The following is a 21793-nucleotide window of genomic DNA, read 5'->3' as shown; positions in this document are numbered from 1 at the left end:
TCAAGGCCATCATTCTACATTGACCCAACATTCAAAATAGTTTCCATCTTCGTAAAATTCATACGTTTGGTTTACCTGCTTAATCCCTGGAGGTAGATACTGGGATTATTATTTTTCCTCCGTTAACGCTGCATTGCCAGAAGTATTCGCTCACCCATCTGAAACATTGAATTCAGGTGTTCCAATCACTTCCATGGCCACAGGTGTATAAAACCAAGCACCTAGGCATGCAGACTTCTACAAACATTTGTGAAAGAATGGGAGCTCAGTGAATTCCAGCTTGGTACCATGATAGGTTGACCATCTGTGCAACAAGTCCAGTCATGAAATGTCTTACCTACTAAATATTCCGAACTCAACTGTGAGTGGTAGAAGCAAATGGGAATGACAGCAACAGCCAAGAAGCGGTAGGTCTTATAAAATCACACGACGAGGTTATAGCATAAGCTGAGGCAAATAACAGATCAAGAACAGAGCGCTTCAAGGACCGAGTTTCCATGGCTGAGCAGCTGCGTCCAGTGCAATGCAACGCGTCAGATGCAGTGGTTTAAAGCAGGGGTTCTTAACCTTCTTTTGACCTCGGGCCCCAACTTTTCCACTACAAAGTGCCCCAGGGCCCATTCAGATATTAACTGTATTGAATACATTATTGCTTTTGGTTTGATTTATATTTAATAACTAAATCAAATCGACTTCATTTTAACAGCTAAAACCCATCTTTTCTCTTCATCTGCATTTTTGATCTGAAAGTAGAAACAACTATAACGAGGAGAAATGGAATTTTATAGGTGACAGATTGTTCTTCTGACCAATAAGCTGGAGTCAGAACCTGTGATTTATCCTCCCTGACTATTGAGTGATTTTATATGCTGATGTTATTTTCTTGTTTTGAGTCAAACTAAATTTCTATAGGAACTCTGTGTTAAAGGCTCAATGCACCAAATTGAGTTTTGATAAGAGTTTTTTTTCTCATGCAAGGAAAGACACAAACTGCTCAGAGGGATTAAAGTTAAATGAGCTCATAGCACTACGTTGGCTTTATCAGCCCTGCACAGAACAGATCGGTCTTAGACTCTTTGATTCTCTTAAATAAGTAGAATCTGAAACTGAAGGTTTTAGATTAAATCTGATTCCTAAATTAAGAAGTAAATCTTAAAGAATAATCTAGGTTTGTAATTTGGAACAAAGTTTGGTTAATTAAAACTATCTTGAACTGTGGAGGGTTAAGTGTGACCTTCTTAGCTGCAAACCTAGAACTGGTCTTGTACCTTTTATATCTGCCTTACTGTGACATAAGTGCTGCAAAAGGGTTTTATTTCTCTCTCTCTGTCTCTCTCTGTCCCTCTCTCTAAAATATTCATTTTACTTTATTTTCTCTAAATATGATGTAGGTTTGAGTTTTCCCTGCTAAATTGTGATGGTCTGGGAGTCTCCTATGTTCGACCTGCCTGTATGTATGTTTGTTTATGTTTTGTTTTGGCTCCCCTCCCAGTCCCCTGCTTCTTCCTTTAAGTGTGTGTGTGTATTCTAGCGTGCCAGTTTATGGGCGCCATCAGGCCGGAAGGTGTTTCCCGTGTTGAAGCCGCCACACCTGTCTGCCGTCTAGATTGGCCACTACTTAACTGTTTGACTGAGCTTCAGTCAACGCTGGATTGTTGAGTTACCAAGTAAGTGAAGTCCCAGCTCTGAGTGGAAATAGTCTGTACGTGTGTTTCTCTGAGTTCACCGCTCTGATCTCTGTACCTTGTCTTGTGTGTCACAGGAGCGAAGTGTTTGTAAATGTCGAGTGTTGGAGTTGTTTTCCTGTCACACCTGGACCACCAGCACAATCCTGCAGGATTGGAAAGTCCTGCATTTGGGCCCCATTCTCACCACGCACCTTAACATAAATAATAAACACTTTGATTGAGAAACTGCATTTTGTGTTTACTTTTTTTTTTTTTTTTTTTATCTTTGTCTAATATTTAAATTTGTTTAATGATCTGAAACACTTTTTCACATCAATGTATGCACGTAGAAGTTCTGTTCAAAAACTATGAACAGAAACATTTCAACAATGTGAACCAAATCAAAGAGAAGTAGAGGCATGGCAGTATATGGATGATTCAGATCCACTAACAAACACAAAAACTAAATTTGTACAGGTTTTCTGTATTTTTGTGTGTGCATTTGTTTTTTTGTTTTGTTTTTTACACGAGATAAGAATGTTTCCATACACATACTGAGTGAGGCCCAATGTTTTTCATATGAAAATTGTATCTACTTAGTCCTGCTTGTATGTTCCTTACATTGCTACATGGATATGAATGCACAATGTTAAGGGTTTAACCAGCCAAAAGGAAACGGTCATGGTTGCAGGGAAATCAGATGTCAAGAGGGAATGTGCCACTCCACCTTGGAAGATGAGGGACAATTCAAACTTTTTATATTTTGTGTTTACTGGTTCTTGGAACATTCAGAGAATATCCTGACCACATTATTGAAGTTTACAGATACAGTACATCTGTATGTGCACAGCTGTGGTCCAGTGGAGCCTCAGCAAGGATGAATACTGTCAGAAACTGAGGTTAGACATGAACCACCTCATGTTGTGTAGCTTTCTGGATGTTATACTTGTTGGACTAAATACTTATTTATTACAGTATACAGTACATAAAATAAAAATTCACATGTTTTATGTAACTAAAATGTTTAATTACGTGGGTTAAAGAAAATACGAACCCCTAACACCTAATGAAATGTTTCTTATATTTTTTTAATGACCACATTTTGTCATATTTATATATTTATTCATTTTCACATTTTCATATTGAGATTTACGTTCACATCTATTACCAAATCTTAATATTTGTATTGTTAAAAATTCTCTCGTTCTGGTTCCAGTCTAGTCTATAAACTTTAATTTACACTAATTTAAACTTTTCGATTGCTCATTGGATAATGAAAATATTCTATCCACCCTATATAACAATAAATTTAGCTTATTGCTCTTTTTTTAAATACACATAGGCTGTTGCTATTGTTTAGCCTAATTGTGGGTTTAAGATTTTTAAGTACGCCCAAATGCAACAGAAAAGTTTGATGTGAAAAAAAAAACACATGAAGGAAAAACGAAACGGATATGGGACACTTTTATTTTATTATATTTCCTGTTAGTTTGGAAACCGGCGACAGGGGACGTACCATAATACAAATAACCTCGGTGATCATATCTATGGTATAAACTTTTTGTATGAAATATATTTCAATTACTGATAATCTTTCGTCACACAACATATAGTTCACTCAAAATGAATATCAAAAAGGTTCTAAAACTTAATCCTCTGCGCGACCATGATTTGAAATAAATATAATGTTAAGCGCTATATAAATACAGGCCATTTACCATTTACCATAATGTTGACATAGTAACACCCCTCACGGCAGAGTTGGTCTCGCCCGAGTTCCCTGGGCATCAAACGCACATGTTTTCACGTCGGGTGTGTTGTGTTAAGGATTGTTCCAGCATTAACAGCATTTCTGAAATATCTGTTTGTTGTCACGCTTCTGTTTGCTCTCCAGAGACTACAGTTACAAACAGTGAAGCACCACAGTCAATGAGAAATACTTTCAAATCAGCGTCTGTCGAAAACACTAGAGCCGAGGAGGCTGACTCGTGGCTGCATGCTGCCGCTGACTTCACCAGACTAGAGGTATGAATGCTGTCAGCACACATTATATGTGTGTGTTTGTGTAGCCTTTCGTGACGCTTCTTTATTTCGGATACGCATGACTTCGTGTTGGTATTAGCATGAGTGATCGTTGCAGCGAGTTTGCCGGTAGCAGCGCTGGGCTAGCTTCTCGTTCCTTGTTGTTAACAGCCCCATGTGAACAGTGTGCTGCTCATTCGGCTAACAACAGTATCAATTAATCTAATCAAAAGGACACAAAGAGGCGAGACAATTCAGGGACTAGTGAGTCAGCTTGTGCATTGAATAGGTCTCGCTTTTAGGCAAGAAAAGTTAGAAAAACCCGAGTTAGCCGGCGGCTGCTGACCAGTGCCACGTAGCTGGCCGGCTAATGGGAGGAGAGCCGCGAGCAAGTTGTTCACAACCGCTGCAGGAGGCTGCATCCGAGTAAAACTACTGATACGGCGGGGTACAATTCTCTTTTACATGCAATAGCCTCCGGTATTCGAGGGATTACCCTCCCAGGGGGCCACAAGTTAGAGACCACCTGTGTTGTGTTGCGCCCTGCTGACCTCATGCTTGGATTACTGAACAGGGAGGAGCTCCGGGAATTTGAAAGTGTAATATAATATAAGTTTTAGCATCAAAACATGCATACACTTGATGATCCGATACTGTGTGCAAAGCAGACAAACTTGGACTCGTCAGTTATTATACGTGGTGATTTTAAGAAAGCAAACCTCATCCTGGAAGTGCCTAAACACAGCTAGTTTGTTACATGCTCGTCCAGATCCCTATTACACTACAGTAGACAGTGCTAATCACATGGTCCCTGTGACATAACTGGTAACATTTCTTAACAGAATGTAAATCCAAAGACCCAAAGTGATTATAAAATTTTGCAAACTGCCCAAAAAGAGAGGCAGCATAACTGCACACATGTATAATCAAAGGTACAAAAAACAAAAGATGTCAGTGGACCACAATGAAACGCATACCGACTACAGAGACACAAGGTGGCTCCTTTCCTCTTTCTATGTAGGGAGCCAGTTATGTACTTAAGCTACTTCCTGTATTTACTGGCCTTATCTTTTCCCATCAGGCTTTGAGACTTGAGGAACGACACCATGAGCTCCAAGGTGTGTAAGAACTGTGGCAGTTCGGACATTGATGTCGACCATGCACGCGGCGATGCGGTATGCATGGGCTGCGGCTCTGTGCTGGAGGACAACATCATTGTGTCTGAAGTGGAGTTTGTGGAGACGGGAGGTGGAGGGTCGCTGGCTGTTGGACAGTTTGTCTCTGCAGAAGGTGAGAAAGACAGGACATTTGCTGCCTGTTGCTCTGCTGTTTCTCTAGATCTACTGTGGATTTCTTTCCTGTGTGGGTTTGAGCTGAACCAATACATGAAGGACAGACTAGTGGACTCACTGACTGGACAGTTTGCATGAAAATAGGGTTTTCTATTGTGTACATGTGTACTCGAATTATATATCCACTGTACATAAGTCAAAATGTGTGCAAATAATTCCCGAGAGCTGAAAGCTCAGCCTTCTCACTACTATAAGCTTTGTTTACCAGCGTCAGCCAATCAGAAAGAAGAACTGCGCTCTTAAAGGGCCTCAAGGTGCTTTTATATTGTAAGGTAAAGAGGCTACAATAATCAAGAGAAACCCCCAACAATCAGATGACCCTGTATGAGCAAACACTTGGCTGCAGTGGGAAGCAAAAACTCTCTTTTAACTGGAAGAAATGTGTGATAGAGCCAGGCTCAGGGAGGGGCAGCCATCTGCCAAGACTGTTGGGGTTGAGGGGAAGGAGATGGGACAAAAGACACAGCCATGTAAAGTAAATGCAAGCTCAAAAAGAAAAAGTGCCCAGAGTCATCATTTGCTTACAGATTGGGCGCAAAGATTAGACACCTCCTCACATGCTGTACACATGTCTGAAAGTTGTGATCGGTTCAACCAGACAGTGATTTAGAGCTCCAAGGCACCAACAGCACACACATGCTCACGATGTTCAGTTCAGTTACTCGATTTAACAAAGCTAAAGCAGGGCGCAGCCTAGTCAGCACTCACCTTTCACCCGAACTTTACTGTGCACCTGTTGTCAATAAAAAGTAAATAAACAATTCTCTTATAAATGAGTGAAAAACTGGAACTTTTCTGTTATTTCATGGAATATTAACAATAAAAATGTAATTACTTCAGGTATGTATTGGCTTCGTTGGTTAAAAAAAACAACTGTAAAATGTGACAGCTGCAGTGATGGAGAGAAATTCGAGACTTAACTGCATCTATTTTGCAAAGTTGTATAGAGGGCTGGACTGGAAGCTTTGGTGCGCTGGTTCTCGTCCCAAGATGCATAGTTGACACCACTATAAGAGTTGTTTAGACGAATTACACTCAGTTCTCATAAAAGAGTTTTAGCTTTAGAAACAAAAAACGTTTTTTCTAAATGGGGAAGCATGGGGGGTCCAGGGGGGAAACCCCCCGAATGAGCATAGGAAAGTTGCATAGAAACTGGCTGTGGCTGACTTTTGTGCATCGTTATTATGGTTGCCATGGGCCTGTGGGATACCCAGGTGCTCGTCGCTGTCCTGTATATTTGCAATTCTGCCTCCTGCTAGCTACCAGGAGGCAGAATGATAACATTTATAATGGAACAATGTCAGACCAAAATGCACTCTAAAAGCTCTAATCTGCAGCATTGTCACTTTGGACTAAAGAGTAACAAAGAGTGTGCAATTAGTGCCAAATGAAATCTCTGTTCTAAATGCTGCTTGTGGCTGAAGGTGATCATGTGGATCAAAATGCTCCACTGCTGGTATAAATAAAATACTGATGGCTTTGGGTTTGTGTCTAATGATTTTACTGTTTACACAGTCTGACTACAAGAAAACTGGACAAATTCAACTGCTGACATCAAAGAAGCATAGACTGCATAAAAAAAGATGGACTTTGCTACCAAGGTCTGAAAAGTGGCATCAGAACCTACATTCTTTTTCATGGCCAGTAGATGGCGATCTCTGTGGTTTCCACAAGAGATTTGGTCAAATGAAAGTGTGAGAAAGAGCCTTACTGTTCACTCTCACTCTGTATGTCCTCAGTAAACTTTCCCAATGAGCTTATGGTCTTAATTGCTGGGTTTGTGTCTTATTTAATACAATGTGATGTTTAATTTGTAAAATATGGTTACACTGGAGTAAAATAAGCTATAACGGAGTGTTTACTTTTGGTTGGGGGGACAAGCTGTTTGTGAGTGTCGAGGTGTGGGACCTGATTGACCTGAGGCGCTGACCAGAGGGCAGCGGGTCAAACAGGCGGCGGGCGGGTGCAGAGGGTCACCTGTGATGGCCCTGGTTATAGGAGGATCTGGCGATGGCTTCTTAAGTGTAAAGAAATGAAACTGTAGGATTTACTTTTGTTTTAAAGCTGCAGCAGCGAGCTAAAAATGGACTGCAAAAGCTGTTTTGATTATAGATGATTGTGGTTTTCTGCCTTTGTGTGTGACTGTGAAACATGGAAGCTTTCTGCTTTATTTTTTCATGTTAGTTAATGAAATGTCTGAGTAAACTCTGTGCTTGGTGGGACATTGTATACATTTTTAAATATCAAACAATGAAGATGATAATGCTAAGACAGGAAATTTGGCCATCTATTTCCAGGAATAACGGCAAAGTTCTTGTTTCTAAATAACTAAATAAAGAAAAAAGAAGAGAGAAACACTTTTTGACTGTTTTGCTGAAAATCTGTTTCTGTGCATCTTCTGTCCTTCAGATGGAGCCAGACATCCATCCTTTGGTGACGGGCACTTCTCAGGGATGGGCAAGGCATCCCGAGCTCAGACGCTGCAGAGAGGTGAGTGGCCATTAGATGGCACCACACTCCACCTTAAAAGCCTACGGGAGTTTAAGGTGCATGGTGTAACCTCAAGTCAAAAGCAGTTGCGATGCTGTGTGAAATATAAATAAAAACATAATGGTTTGTTTGCAGATCTCATAAACACACATTTAATTTTACAATAGAACACAGAAAACTGAGACTTTACTACTTAACAACAAAAAGCTGAAAACGTAGGCACTCCAAAGAAAGAGCTGGAGCATTGTGCGCTGGCAGCAAATCAGTAACATGACTGGACATAAAAATAGCATCTTACAGAGACAGAGGACCTCCACATTCACACATTTACAAATAGTAGAGCAATTTCAAAATAATGTTCCTTAGTGTAAAATTGTCATGTCTCATAATATCATACAAAGACTGAGAGATGCTGGAGAAATCTGTGTATTAGATGGATTGGATGTTGTGTGCTTGTGGGACTGCTTTAATAACACGCATAATTCTCTCATGCAAATCAGCGGATTGTCTCAAGAATTCAAACACAAATCCCCGTGCCAACCATAAATGCAGATTGAAGTTCTGTCATGCAGCGAAGAGGCCACATGTGCACACGCTGCCTTCTCTGGGCCAAAGTTCACGACTGAGGAAAATGGAAGCTGAATTGAAATCAGCCCTCAGTTCAAAAGCCTGCATCTGTGATAGTACGGAGGCGCTTTAAATAGTTGTTGAAACATCTGTATGCTCTATTGTTTATGAAATATAGGTTTGAGATTTGCAAGTCAATGCATTCTGTTTGTATTTACATTGCACGTGGTATTGCTGCATACTGCAAACTTTGTTTTCTTCATTTGCTTCTTTAGTGTCGGGATCACCCTTCAACACGTGATCCGAGGTTGCGTTTTTGTGTGTTCATGCAAAATGCAGCTTGGGCAATAAATGAAGGAGGAGACGACTTTAGGTCTTTTGCACGGGCATCAATAAGTCATTTAATCTTATTTCATGTCGAGTGTAAACTTCTCCTCTGAAAGCAGCTCCGTTGCAACACGTTGGTGTCTTTGACTTCACTCGAGTGATTAAAGTCTTTATATTTTCAGAGGAGGTTTACTTTGAATCATTTTATGCTGTTTGCTCAAAGCCCTCCTCTCGGAAGTGCAGCTTTGAGCCACAGCAGCAGCTTGCTTTCGATCTATAACAGTATGAAACTATTATAGTGTTTGTTCATTACACCCAGCACTCAGCAGGGTTATGTACCAGGAGAGTTCACAAGAACACTGTAAACCCCAAAAGATAGTCTCAATAAGCAGTGTGTGTGGTCAAGCTTTTTACGTGATAAAGCTTTAAGTTTGTAAAAGTTGTGAATAATAATAAACTGTCATTTAGAACAAGTCTTTTATGGAGTTTTTGCCTTTTAAGGGAAAACTGTGAGGCTCTGTTTGCAGACTCCAGTGTGGGTTTTTATCAATCACTTGTATCCATCTATGATATGTCGTACCACATCGTGTGACTCAACCTCAGCTTGTCATTTAGACCAGCACATGCATGCTCATGTGATTGTGTGTTGTCAGGCTTGGTGTAAGTGACGGTTATTTCTGTACGGAAGCTGCTTTTATTTAGTTGAAAATCCTCATCTATCCAATATGAGGTTGTGGGAGGGGGCTGGAGCTATCCCAGCTAATGTTGGGTTAGAAGTGTTTTAAAAGGTCATTTTACATAAAAATGTATTGAGGCAAATAAAGTTTTAACAGCAAGAAACTTCAAGCAGAAGCAGGCTCAGGGAGGGGCTGCCATCAGCTGTGGGTGAGGGGAAGCCTGACTCTTCAGCTGCTAAATTTGCTAGTATTTTAAAGGCGTTTTTTCACTTGTAGTTCGTTTATTCTGGTCCGAATCAGTTGGTGAGTTTGTAAACTTGTAGCTTTTGTTTTGTAGCTTGGTTTGTTTTCACACAGAGAAAAATCCAATTAAACCAAACGGCATCACTACAAACCACGTGAGGATGTTCAGTCCCCTTATTGGCCAGATGTGTCGGGGTGGAAGAAAGAACCACAGCTGGGATTAAAAAGACTAAACGCCACAGCTGTGAAAGCACCCCAACTTCTAGTTTTTGTGTGTGCTTACTGTTTTGGTGTTATGCCTTTTTTGGTAGTACCCAGCAAGATTTTTGTTTTAGTGTTTTCTGTGAAAACAGCTGAGTGTTGTGGTGAAAACACCACTGAGAGAGCAGCAATGGTGAGCCAAAACAGTCTTAACAGTGAATTTAAAGTCACCATCATGTGCTGTAAAGCTTTGAGGAGCTGCACATTTTCTGCCACTTAACCAAGTGACGTAAAAGCTCACCTTTCTGAAAGCAGAGTGTTTCTAGTACATTTGAGCATGCTCTCTTCATCCGAGGTGGTGTGAGAGTTGTTCCAAATGGGGAAAATCAGTATTCACTTTGACTCCAGTGTCCTCCCAGAATGGATTTTTTTTTCTTTTTCCTCTTTTGGATTTTCTTTGTGTGTAGGATAAGCTGCTGTCAGCTGATATTATCAACCTGTCATGCTCTAAATTGAAGTGCTGGGGGCCCCTGTGGGAACCTCGAGGGGTCTTGGTGGGTGTCCCTGGAGCTCTTGCTGACACGGGACTTTAGTCTAAAAACGCATCAACAACTTGCAGACACAAACGAGCAACCGCTTGGCTGCTGGCAGCCGGACAGAGAGCCCAGACGTCGACTGCCAGCAGCTGGTTACCGCAGCGACGACCGTCTGCTCAGCTGATGATGTTTAATGCGACAGAGCCACGGAGTCACAGGGCTGTCAGACTGCAGCAGGCGCTGAGTAACGGCAGTGTGCGCATGGATGCAGGGGATTAGCAGGGAGCGATAGGAGGGTGTGGATTGAGGAATACTGCTGTTAAATGCTGCGTGTGTGTTTTGTAACTGGGTGAGGATGGAGGCTTGTATGTAGGATATTTCTACCATGCTGTTTGTGTATGTGTGGGGGGCTTTATTCTGCTGTCACATGGAGTCTGAAGGATGGTTTGAACTTTTAGGAAAGGATAAGCTTGCAGCTTATACATGCTCATCAGCAAGGAGATACAGTGTGGATATAACTGGGAACAACATAAGAGTATAAAAATACCTCGCTCTGTTGTCAAACAACTTGGGTTTACATTAAATACCCTGACGCTACGGAGGGCAGCCTCGTCCATGTTTTTACACTGAACATCATCATGTGGTGGAGAGGAAGCAGGAGGAGCTGCCCGGTCCCCAGCTGAGGTCAAGATTAGTTTTCATACATAAAGCCTTGATTACTGAGTGACCTCACTGTGCGAGTCCACTGAGGTCCGCTCGGTATGAATCACGTTCATTTGATCATCACAGTGAGTGCGAGAGTGCATGTCAAAATAGTGCCTGTCCTCATGTTGGTGACCGTGCAGACCATGTGGTCCACAGTGCACCAACTACACATGGTGGAAGACTTCAAGTGGACTTGGAAGTATAGCAGGAATGACTACTTGGTCATCAGATTTCCAGCTGTGTGTGTGTGTGTCCACAGTGAAGTATAATCAAGGCTTTAACTAATGATGTTTATATAATAATAAACCCTTTGCATGGAAGTCGTGCACATTCATTCATGAACAGGCAGATAGCCAAAGATGCCACGTTGCTTGCGTATGAGATTGTTGGATTAAAAGCAGTTAAATGTAGGAAAAAGTACTTGCATGACTTTCTGTGTGAATGGTTGAATGTTGAAAATGAATGAAAAGATATCCTAGAGTTTCACTCACCTCCACGTATAAACTTTGTTGATAGAGCAAGCCATAATAGCCGTAATATCAGTTATTTTAAGTAAAATAATGAGTCCAAGTTTAATTTGAGTCATGAAGGGGAGGATTTTTAATGTATGACATTTGATGTCCTTAGTTCCCAGTGAAGTTTTCAATTTTACTGCAACTATTTATATTATTTATGTATTTAAAGTAAAACAAATCATACATGCCAGGATCAATTTTGGGAGAGTCAAACCAAACTCCTGTTGAAATCTCCAACAGTGGGTTAAATTATTCCACAGGATGCTAAACAGTGTTTAGTCAGCCTCTCAGACCTCCATATTTCACACCATGTAGTAAATGAATGTGATGTTTATTCTTAAGATACTCGAGGCTCTTTAAATACTGGTGTTGTATTTTAAATTAACCTTGTTAATGAAAACTATTGATTTATTTTCCTATTCACAATTCAGTTCTAATGCTAATATTAATCATTATATTGATATGAGACAAACATAAAAACACCATGGCCCAGACCTCCCTCTCCTCAGCCACCTCCTCTGGGTTATTCAGGGGAACACACAGCATCTGTTGTCAATGAATATGTGGTACAACTACTCAGTGGGCTTTCTTGCTTGTGCGGTTGTTGGTGTGTGGACCAGAGAAGTATACAAAGAGCTGAAGAGCTGTTTTTCATTGTGTATTTTTAGTCTTTTTTGGGGGAGGGGTGGGGGGTTCTCTTAGTCCCGGAGAACTCCCCTCTCGCACGCTTACCTATTTCAGTTCCCTTGTCAACCAATCAGGTTTGACTGATGCACAGCATCCTCCACATCCATAACATACATTTGAGGTATTGGAGGAATGCATACGAGCATGTTTGCAGTGGTAGGCTGTCCAAAGGGAAATGCATACGCACACAAATGCAGTTGCTGGCCTATAAGGGAGCAGCAAAAATTAGCATTTGGAGGGCAACAGGATTTATGACCTGTACTGCAGCTGACCACCAGGGGATGGTCGAGACGTTCTGGCTTCTTTTTTGCGGAGCTGTCATGCTGTCCATCTTTTTATACAGCGACTGTGCTTCCAACTTTTTTTCACAGGTTTATATGCTGAAATAATGGAAAATGACTTAAAAAGAAACAAGTGAGGGACGGTGTTGTCCTCGTGTATTGGTTATTAGTAATGCCAGTAGATCAAGTTTTTGTCTTTAGTCTGTATGCTACGCTAACCATGCTTGTGCATGCTTCAGTTCTACTATGCAGGGTTGAGAGTAACATTGATCTTCTTAAATATTTCCTAGTAGCTGAGCACTGGTTTTGTGTGTGGGATGCTGTGTTGTGTTGGTGGCTTGTGTTTGCCAGTAGCAGTGAGCTGGTGATGGTGTATACACGTGTGGGCAGATTTATGGGCGTCTGTGGCTGTTTGAGTCTGCAGGCGTCTCTGAGAGAGAAACAACTCTTCTTCTTTCTTTCTCTTCCTCCTACTTTCTTCTGGAAAGGCTCCCCAGTGGCCGTCTGCGCCTTCGCTGTCTCCCCACCGACTGAATCATGTCTGGCAGCGGAGACCCCACCTCCTCCTGTATTTGTGTTGGGCAATAATGTATCACCAGCCCCTCATGTATTGGTCCACGGTGTGCCGCAGTGTAGGCGTGATGACTGGAATGTAGATTTAAAGACCGCTTCAGGCGAAAATTTTAGTGTGAAAACACGCTTGAGCTCAATATGAAGTTATGATGTAGCAATACAATGCTGTACTAAGTCTTGAGCCATCCTTCATTTCTTTGTATTTTACCAAGAAAATGAGAAATGGGTACAGTGATTTGTTGAAACATTTAGAAAAGCATGGAAATACATTATATAGGAAAGCTCAATAGTTATAGGGTTTATAAGATAATACTAATGATTAATGGTTTAAGAAATATGATATTGGTCAATTATCTATATATGTTTGATTTTAAGTTATTTAGAGTCCTTTATATTATAAGGTGAAGACCCTGCCATAATATAGAGAAACTGAAAACCCCAACAATCAGATGACCCCCTGTTAGCAGCACTTGATGACAGTGGGAAGGAAGAACACCCTTTTAACAGGAAGAAACCTCCGGCAGAACTAGGCTCTGGGAGGGGCGGGGCCATCTGCTGTGACTGTTAGGGAAGGAAGACGGGACAAAGACATAGTGTGGACATTAGTTGGGATGATCACCTTTATTCTTCAGCACATTCTGAGCTCTCTACAGCAGCTTGATATTTTTCTGAGTAGTCTTCAGCTGTCAGGCTTCTTGAAGGAATTCAGAGCTCTTCTTTGGATGTTGGCTGCCTTTTGTTTTGTTCGCTGTCAAGATGTTCCCACACTGCGGAGGCTGATAGTGATAGTGTTCCAAATGTGTGTTTTTCTATGTAAATACTCTTTTACTGTGTTGCAAGTGTGTTTGGGTTTGTTTTCATGTTTTGGCTTCAGCACACCAAGTTGGCTTTTATGTGAATATTCTTTATTTCCAGTTTGAGTCACACCTCGTCACTTTTTTCCACTAGTTAGCTTGTAGTTACTGAGTGGTGCCTTCCATGCAAACTACATGTGGCAGCGCTAATCTGCTAGCAACAAAAAGCAATCACAAGAAGGTTTTTGGTGCAGCACCCTCTTTGGAACCAATTTCCTCCAATGACAGCCAGTAACCACTGACCAGCATGTGTGGGAATACATTTTCCTTGTGCAACTGGTAGTTGTATCACTTCACAACTCTTGAGCAATGTGAGGATGGTGTCACGTGAGAAACCTCCATACAGCCAATCAACAGGAGAAAAACTAGCAAAAAAAGAGATTTAGAAAACTAGAAAAGGGCGATTAGATGGATCAGATCCCTTGTTGTTATATTCTTGAACCTTTCGTGTCTGATTGTAACAACGATGCAGGCCAGTTCTAAAAAAGTCAATCTGCCATTAATGAACTCTTCATTCATTCAGACTGTCTGTACTTCAGCATCGCACGTCCAGTCACATTTTCTGCCTTCTTCTTCCTTTACTGCAAACACCGTGTTTGGTTTAATACGGCTGTCAGTGAGACACTGAAAGATTTAACTGGCCTATATCTCCTCCACTTTGTTGAGCGGTGTACATGTTCGTCTTTGCTGTCCTTATCTTACCTCTTTAAAAAGAAAAACAGACTGGAGTGCATTTATAGCTCCCTGGATGGTTCCATCAGATGTATGTGTAAATGCCACTCTCCTTCAGGGTGTCCCAGTTTGTGTCGGTGTGAATGTTATAAGGTGGTGTTTATTTTTTTTATTTAGAGCCTCTGATTACGGAGTGTTTGGGGGTTTGAGCTGAAGAGTGAGGTAAAGGCCAGTAATCTAACTTTAACCTGTGAGGAAGAGCTCTAATTAAAGCTGCATCCTGAGACTCTGTCCTACTTATCTGTGACGCAAACTTGGTTGGAGAGGATGGCAGTGAACATTTTCGCAAAGCATGCAACAACTTCAGTGCCTTATTCTTCCCTTTTTTAAAACCTTGTATTGGGGGGCAGCCCCCATTTTAAAAATATTTTGGTTCCAAACTGTTTATCACAGGGATTGTGGGATTTTGAGGACACTCGGGCCTAATGTTAGCTAATAACAAGCTGCTGTTGTTGCTTTTCAGGTGTCCAGAGACTGGAGGATTGCATGTCTGATCTGCTGATGATAAGTGATTGCGACAATATCAGGAATAAATAAACATGTTTATGCATGTTTTCAGGTGTAAACATAATGTTGTACTGTGGACATTTATCTGCTTTCTGTGCAGAGTTTTTGTTTCCTGTTCTCATGCTGTCCTCTATAGCCCAGCATGAGCAGAGGTCTCTTTTTTTTCCTCTTGCACTTTCCCATTGTAGTGTACATTTCAGTGTTTTTTTTTCTGTAATGCAACCGTTCTCTGACTTGTATCCCCATGTGATGTCTGTGTTGTGTGTGTGTGTGTGGGGGTGGGTGGGTGGGTGGTCGGGGGGGCAGGTTCATTCCACTGCAGGGCAACCTGCCACTTGAACTTGTGTTAGAGCCCTGACAAGTTCAGGAGGTGAGGCTTTAGGTCAGGAGGAAGAGGTGCAACTGAGAGAGGAGAGAAAACGGCAAATGTTAAATGGTCACAGTTTGAAAGAGCGATTTGTGACTGTGATTTGTTTCTAACCACATATGTAACATGTTTTATGTATGTCGGGGCAACATGGTGACTTTCACAAACTGGTGCTCACTCGATTATTTCAAAGTTCATGAGAATGTGTGAATTTGTCTTCCAACAAATTGATGTGTAATTGCACTAATCACTGTATATTTTTGAGTACTTTTTTCACTGTTAAATAACTTAGGCTAACTATCCTATAACTCTACTGTTACCTTTAATTAGATGTAAAATGAACCATCATAGTCGGAGAAGCTGTTTTACCTGTTTTGGCTGTCTGTCCACTTATGTCCACTAATTACTTACTGTGGCGTTAATCATCTGTTCCTGTATGTGAACACAGTTAACTGTGACTCAGCGCTCAGCGGTTGGTCTAACCTTTCTCCTCATACTTGCCCTCTATCTGTGAATAAACAGGGCTCTCCACATCTGTGCAAACACAGCTTTAGAGAGCAGCTACCTACACCCGATTATCTATTCTGTGGACAACAATTGGCATCTTAACAATAGGATGGTGCTTTGGCGATGTAGTAAAAGACTTCCTCCCACCCCGGCTGTCGCATTTATCTTGTAGAAAACTTTGTCCTGACAGTAACGTTACAGTTCTCTCCATGTCGTAAAGTAAACATTTAAACATCATTTAATTATGTAAAATAAGAAACTTGGTGATCAAAATTTGACCCTTTTTCCCGCCACAGTTCTATAACACTGTAATGAAATGAAACAAACGTCTCTGTCAGGCCTCTAAGCAGAGCTGTTGCAGTTACATGTGAGCGTCTTAATCCAGGAGCTCACATAGAGACAAACATACTGCATTTATTGCATATGAATTGTAGGAGGATTAGTCAAATAATAGGAGAAGACGTATAACCCAGGATTATTCATTCTACCGGATTTACTAAGGCCACAACAATCAATTTTGTGCATAAAATTCTCTGCTGCCAAACTAGCACGTACAGTTTTATTAGAGCTGGTGACGCAAGAGATCAAGACCACAAACACTCATCCAGACGTGGTTTAGGCTGACGGCGATGGGGTATGCATATGTCTGACGAGCTCGTGTTGACATAGGCTGGAGCAGTATGATGAGACACGATGAGCCGAGTCTCTCACATTCCCAGACACCCAACTCAGTTTAGTAGGTTACACACATCTGGTTGCGTGCATGAGAATGTTTGACATGTGGAGTTTATCTAAGGTCACGAACTCACAGAAATGCATTGCAGCACTGTAATTATAAAGTCTCTCTGGAGCCTCCACCTGTGGCTACACCTGTACTGGTCCGTGCAGTGAGCTGTGGAAAACGTGTTTTTTCTGTTATTTGCGTGTAAAGATGTGGTTATGCAGGTCTTTGTGTGCCCATTTACATTTGCACACGTGTGTATAATGAAATCCGTCTGCCTCTCTACAGGTGTGTGTGCCCCGACATGCTTGTAGATGATGCTGGGCATAAAGTGATGCTTGTGTAATTACCACCATACTGATGTAGCAAACTGCTAACAGAATGCTTTTTTTATTGCTCTGAACATGGACTGTTGTTTTACTGTCTGATGGGTTGTTTAGTTTTCCTATAGGAGGTAATTCAATTCAATTCAATTTTATTTATATAGCACCAAATCATAACAGTCATCTCAAGATGCTTTAAACTTAAAAAACGCTACAATAATAGAGGGAATCAGATGATCCCCTTTGAGCAAGAACTTGGCGACAGTAGGATTAAAACAGGAAGAAACCTTCATCAGAGCCAGGCTCAGGTCAGCCATCTGCCCCAAGCGCTTGGGGCTGATGTGAGGAAGACGGAACAAACAACACCTTGTACTACTGGGGGAGGCTGTTCCCTAAAGGATTATTATTGCCATATAGGGTTCTGCTTGGATTTATCATATACGGTATAGTGGATGGATCTAGCGTCTGTGACGTCACCCATTGATTTGCAAAGTCCTGTTATGGAGCCTTGAGCTGAGCATTTTTTCTCTTGCCATGTTTTTCAAAAAAAAATTTTTTTATATCCTGGATGTCCTTAAAATGCTTGTCGCAAAGGTCGTCCATATGGACAGCTGCAAATTTAGGTCGAGTTTGAAAGAGTTGATTTTGGAGCTTCTTTCTTGGCCGGCACTTTCAGTCCATGGAATTTCTGGGTTTTTCCCTGAACATTATAAACAACTTCCTCTAATCTGAGGCTGGCAGTTTGGGTTCATCCAGACGTTGGCAAAGTGGTGACACATCTGAGTAACTTGCACTTATATACAGTTGTTTAAACTGATCTAGGAATCTGAAGTTGTTTAGAAATGGCTCGAGAGATCTTTGTGTAAATCTACAGTTCGCTTTCTTAGATCTTGATTGAGTTCCTTGGACTTTCTCATTGTTCCCTGCATTGGTCCAGTGAATGCTGTCAAACAAATCTGATTCATTCTGGTGAAGATAAACTACCAGTTGTTGTCAATTACAATCACAATTATGATCAAAAGGTAACACAAAGTTAACACTGAGCCTCATTAAGATAAGAATCCGTAGAACCTTGAACACCGCTTAAAATATTTTAGTGAATGTATGTACAGTATATATTTAAAGGCATCAAAGATGTATGCCGTGCAATTATTCCATCCTGGTAAAATAAAAGTCCAGAGAAATCATGAAAAGCCCAAATGACCATGGAATTCAGGCCCATGTTGAGTTGCTAGAGAAAGTTGATGACAGTTGCTGAGCTTAAGCAACTGTGGGCAAAATAACTCCTGGTGATGCACAGTGGGTAAATTCTGAATTAAACTTTTCTAGTTGTTGAGGCAAGTGACTGAAGGGTTTATGGGCTCAGTGTATCACTGATTGACATATTCCAGCATGGTATATTCATTAGAGAGGTACTGAGGCAATAGGAGCTTGGTATGAGCATCAGCCACAGAATGATGCATGACAGATGAATAGCTTTCTGTGTGTACGCCACTTTAGAATGACCAAAATGTAAAAAAATGAACATAATGTTCTGTTAAATATGATTAAATGAGTGAGTGAGCCTTTAAAATCATCAGGAATGGAGCCGATGGACTTTTTGCCCATAGTCTCCTGTAAAAGAATGGAAGGTTTGGGCACCATTGTTGTCTTTACTTTTTAGATCTGGGAGTTATATCCGGCTTTAAACTTTAAACTGGGTCTGATTGGTATACTTTGTTTTTGGTTGAAGGGATGCTGGAGTGTGTTACTGTTTTTGGATGATGCCCTTAATTGTAACAGCTTTCTGAATTTTTTTTCCAGAAGACGCCAAAGCGATTTTTGCTGTCATAATAAACCTAAAATGAGGCGAGTATGGAGGGCATGTTTTTCTTTGGATGTGATGGTTTGCTTCTTAAACACATCCACAGAAAAGAAACTAACTCTCCACGTGTCCATCTCTCACTTACATTTCAACTAAATCTTCTTGGATAGTCATAGATGATATATGTCAGATTTCTTTGGAAAAAATCACTTGGACTTCCATGAAATTCTCCCTGTAAATTTATTGAATCACATGTCGTCATCATCAGGTCAAAGCTTCCAATATGCAAGAATTATTTTCCATGACAGCTTCTGGGCGCACTCATGCAGGCAGGAGACAAACCTTGCAGTCACACGCTGAGCTCTCCCCTGAAACTTGTTTTTCTTCTTTTCTGTATCGATCCTAAAAGTCTGCAGGTTGCAGAACTCTTGTACTTTTCTTTGTTTCTGTGAGCTGATGTCTGTCTGTTTGTGTCCCCAGCGAAACAGCACATCAACATCGTGGGGAACCAGCTACAGATGAACCAGCACCATATGGACACAGCTTTGAACTTCTACAAGATGGCACTCATCAAACACCTGACCCGTGGCCGCAAAGCCTCCCACGTCATCGCCGCCTGCATCTACATGGTCTGCCGAACCGAGGGAACGCCGCGTATCCTTTCTGCTCAGAATAATAAGATAAAATGTCCAGCATAGGTTCCTTTTACATATCCTGCTCGACTGCATTATTTCACTTGTCTAAATGTTTTTATGGAGCATTTGCAAAGAAAATACATCCGGATATAAGAGCAAAATAATGATTAAGTATCAGCAAATTGAAGGTCTTTGCCCGTGTTTATATGAAAGTCACCCTCTGAATGGCCTACCATGGCGATGCTGTGCTTCATCCTGTTTTATGGATGAAGCTTGCCTTCACAGCTCTGTCCCTTCTTAGAAGAAACACACAAAACATATTTTTCTGCATGCCTCTTACTGCTTGTGTTACGTGTCCGCGGTGCCATATATCTGGCATCTTTTAAGCGATTGTCTCATGGCAAACAGATATGTGTCCCTCTTTCGCAACAGAAAATAGTTCTCGGTCTCACCACTCAATACACCATCTGCCTTAAACATCAGCTTTGTAGTTTTGTTTGCTAGCTGACTTTCTAGACTGTAAGTGTGTCTGTCTGATGTGTAGGGTCAAGGAATGCAAATTAGCATGACTCCGAGAGCCAAAATTGAGAGATTAATGGGAACTACATCAGGCTGAGTTGAACTAGAATGATAAATTTGAAGTGTGTCAAGCTGGCAAGTTAGCCATCTGCCTGTGTGTTGGTTTAAATGAATGTAATGAAGAATGCTCTCTGAGGGGAAGCCTGATCAAAGAAGGTTCCTCCATAACCGAGCTGCTTTTCCTGCATGCACCAGGGAACCCTTTCCTTTCTATTGCGCTCCTCCTGCAGCGGTTGAGCAGATGTTCAGTATTAGCTGAGACAAAGTTGCAAGTTAAATTTGCAAACCCGCCTTTTATACCGATGGAGGGTGGCACAATAAAGCCAGCAGGTTGCTTTTGATGTGAGCCTGCGGAGGCCGGGCCGCCTGTCACCGCCTTTCTAAATGTTTCATACAGCGCTAACGGCAGCTTATTGAAGTCGAGAGTGATGTGTCATCATCGGGATAATGGGACTTTTTGGTTCATCCTTTTTTCATAAGCACAGAAGCTCTTTATTTATTTATTTTCTGCTCTCAGTGTGGGTTCACTCCTGACTCACTTCACCTCCGAGGGTGATTGCGTTATGTAACTGCTGCACAGAACGGCCGCGATAGGTTTGCCTAATGAAAAGAGGCGAGCAGGGTGTAATGCATTCCTGCTGCATTGTTTGCTGGGCTTTTGTGTTTGTGTGTGTGCGCGCGTGTTGGCGCAGGCCTGTCTGTTTGTGCATGTTTTGAAGAGTGTCACTGGGGTAAAAATAGCTCCGCTCGCTTCCTTTTCCACAGCTGGGTGATTCTGTAATGTTGTCGCAGGGGAGGATGAGGACAAAGACAGAAGGAGAGTGGGGTAAAAAAGGGAAACATCCGTCAAACCTGGGGTTTAATTTACGAGGAGCGGCCACACTGTTGGGATCATTCATCCATTTTCAGACGCTCACCGATCGTTCATGTGTTGTGAATTTTCTATTTGTCTTTCTGATCTTCCTTCAATACATTCTTTCTATTTTCAGTTTTCCTGCTGTCTCATAATTCTGTAGTTTCCCATAAACTTCTTGTTTATGTTATGCTTCTTCTTCACTGTGGTGAATCATCTGCCTCCATCTCATCCTATGCTTAGCATCCTGTTGTGCTCTCAGTATATCCATGACCCTTCTCTGTCTTCTACGTTTCCTCCTGCCTGTAAGATCCATCTTTGACATCTTTTGTCCAGTTATATCCACTGTCCCTCCTCTGCATGTGTCCAATCCATCTTGACCTTGGATCTTTAGCCTTGTCTCTTGGTTCTGTATGATGTCACTGAGAAGGGACGTGCCTAACAGAGCGATCTGCGAGTAGAAGAAAGCTACTTTAAGGGAGGATGGCCTTACATACGGTTGGCATTAAAATGGCTTGCTTCTGACGGTGGATGAACTGGAGTCTTGCACTAAGGACCAGGTTTTTACTGAAATAAAACAAAAACAAGGTTTTAAATGATAAAATTATACAGAATTTATTTAAGCCTTTTACCATCATTAACTTCTTTCACTGCAGCTGAATACAGTCTCTTCTTACATGTTGATGGACCTCTGAGTGTGTCCTTCTGAGAGTGGCCACACTCAGAAAGTAGGGCAATTACTCTGCAGCCACAGCCGCCTCCTGGCTGCATCACACCGCCTCTCTGATCTCGCTCCAGAAACTTTGGGTCTTTTTACCTCTTTTAAGGCGGTCTGTCCTCAAAACTGCTCGGACTGTTATTTTTGGAAATGGTACCTGGTGTGATCATTTTTTTGCCAGATAATTACAGTTAGAGACACACAAACGGGCGGTCATTTCCATAAAGCGTCTGGTGTGAAACAACAACAACAGCCTTTACCTGTTTTATTTTGCACAGCAGTCTACTCAGTTCTTTTGGTTTTGCAGGGCATCTCATGTCCAAACCACGCGCATTAATCTGTTGCTCCTC

The 21793-nt window shown here is 41.5% G+C and overlaps 1 protein-coding gene across 3 annotated transcripts in view; it reads left to right on the top strand.

Moving 5' to 3' along the window:
- Positions 1-3406: 3406 nt before the first annotated feature.
- Positions 3407-21793, top strand: part of LOC101484253 (transcription factor IIIB 90 kDa subunit) — a 130514-nt gene continuing 112127 nt past the window's right edge. For 2 of the 3 annotated variants that reach the window (XM_004554693.4, XM_004554695.4), the window contains exons 1-4: positions 3418-3692; positions 4771-4979; positions 7451-7531; positions 19139-19312. In XM_004554693.4, the coding sequence (XP_004554750.1) occupies positions 4796-4979; positions 7451-7531; positions 19139-19312 (439 nt within the window). In that variant the 5' untranslated portion in view covers positions 3418-3692; positions 4771-4795. Of the gene's footprint in view, positions 3693-4770; positions 4980-7450; positions 7532-19138; positions 19313-21793 lie in introns of all 3 variants that reach the window. The other variant, XM_004554694.4, reaches the window with a different exon arrangement.

The sequence above is a fragment of the Maylandia zebra genome, linkage group LG19 (assembly GCF_041146795.1).
Source record: "Maylandia zebra isolate NMK-2024a linkage group LG19, Mzebra_GT3a, whole genome shotgun sequence".
NCBI lineage: Eukaryota > Metazoa > Chordata > Actinopteri > Cichliformes > Cichlidae > Maylandia > Maylandia zebra.
The sequence above is the reverse complement of the archived record's forward strand: the minus strand, read 5'-3'. Positions and strand labels throughout refer to the sequence as shown.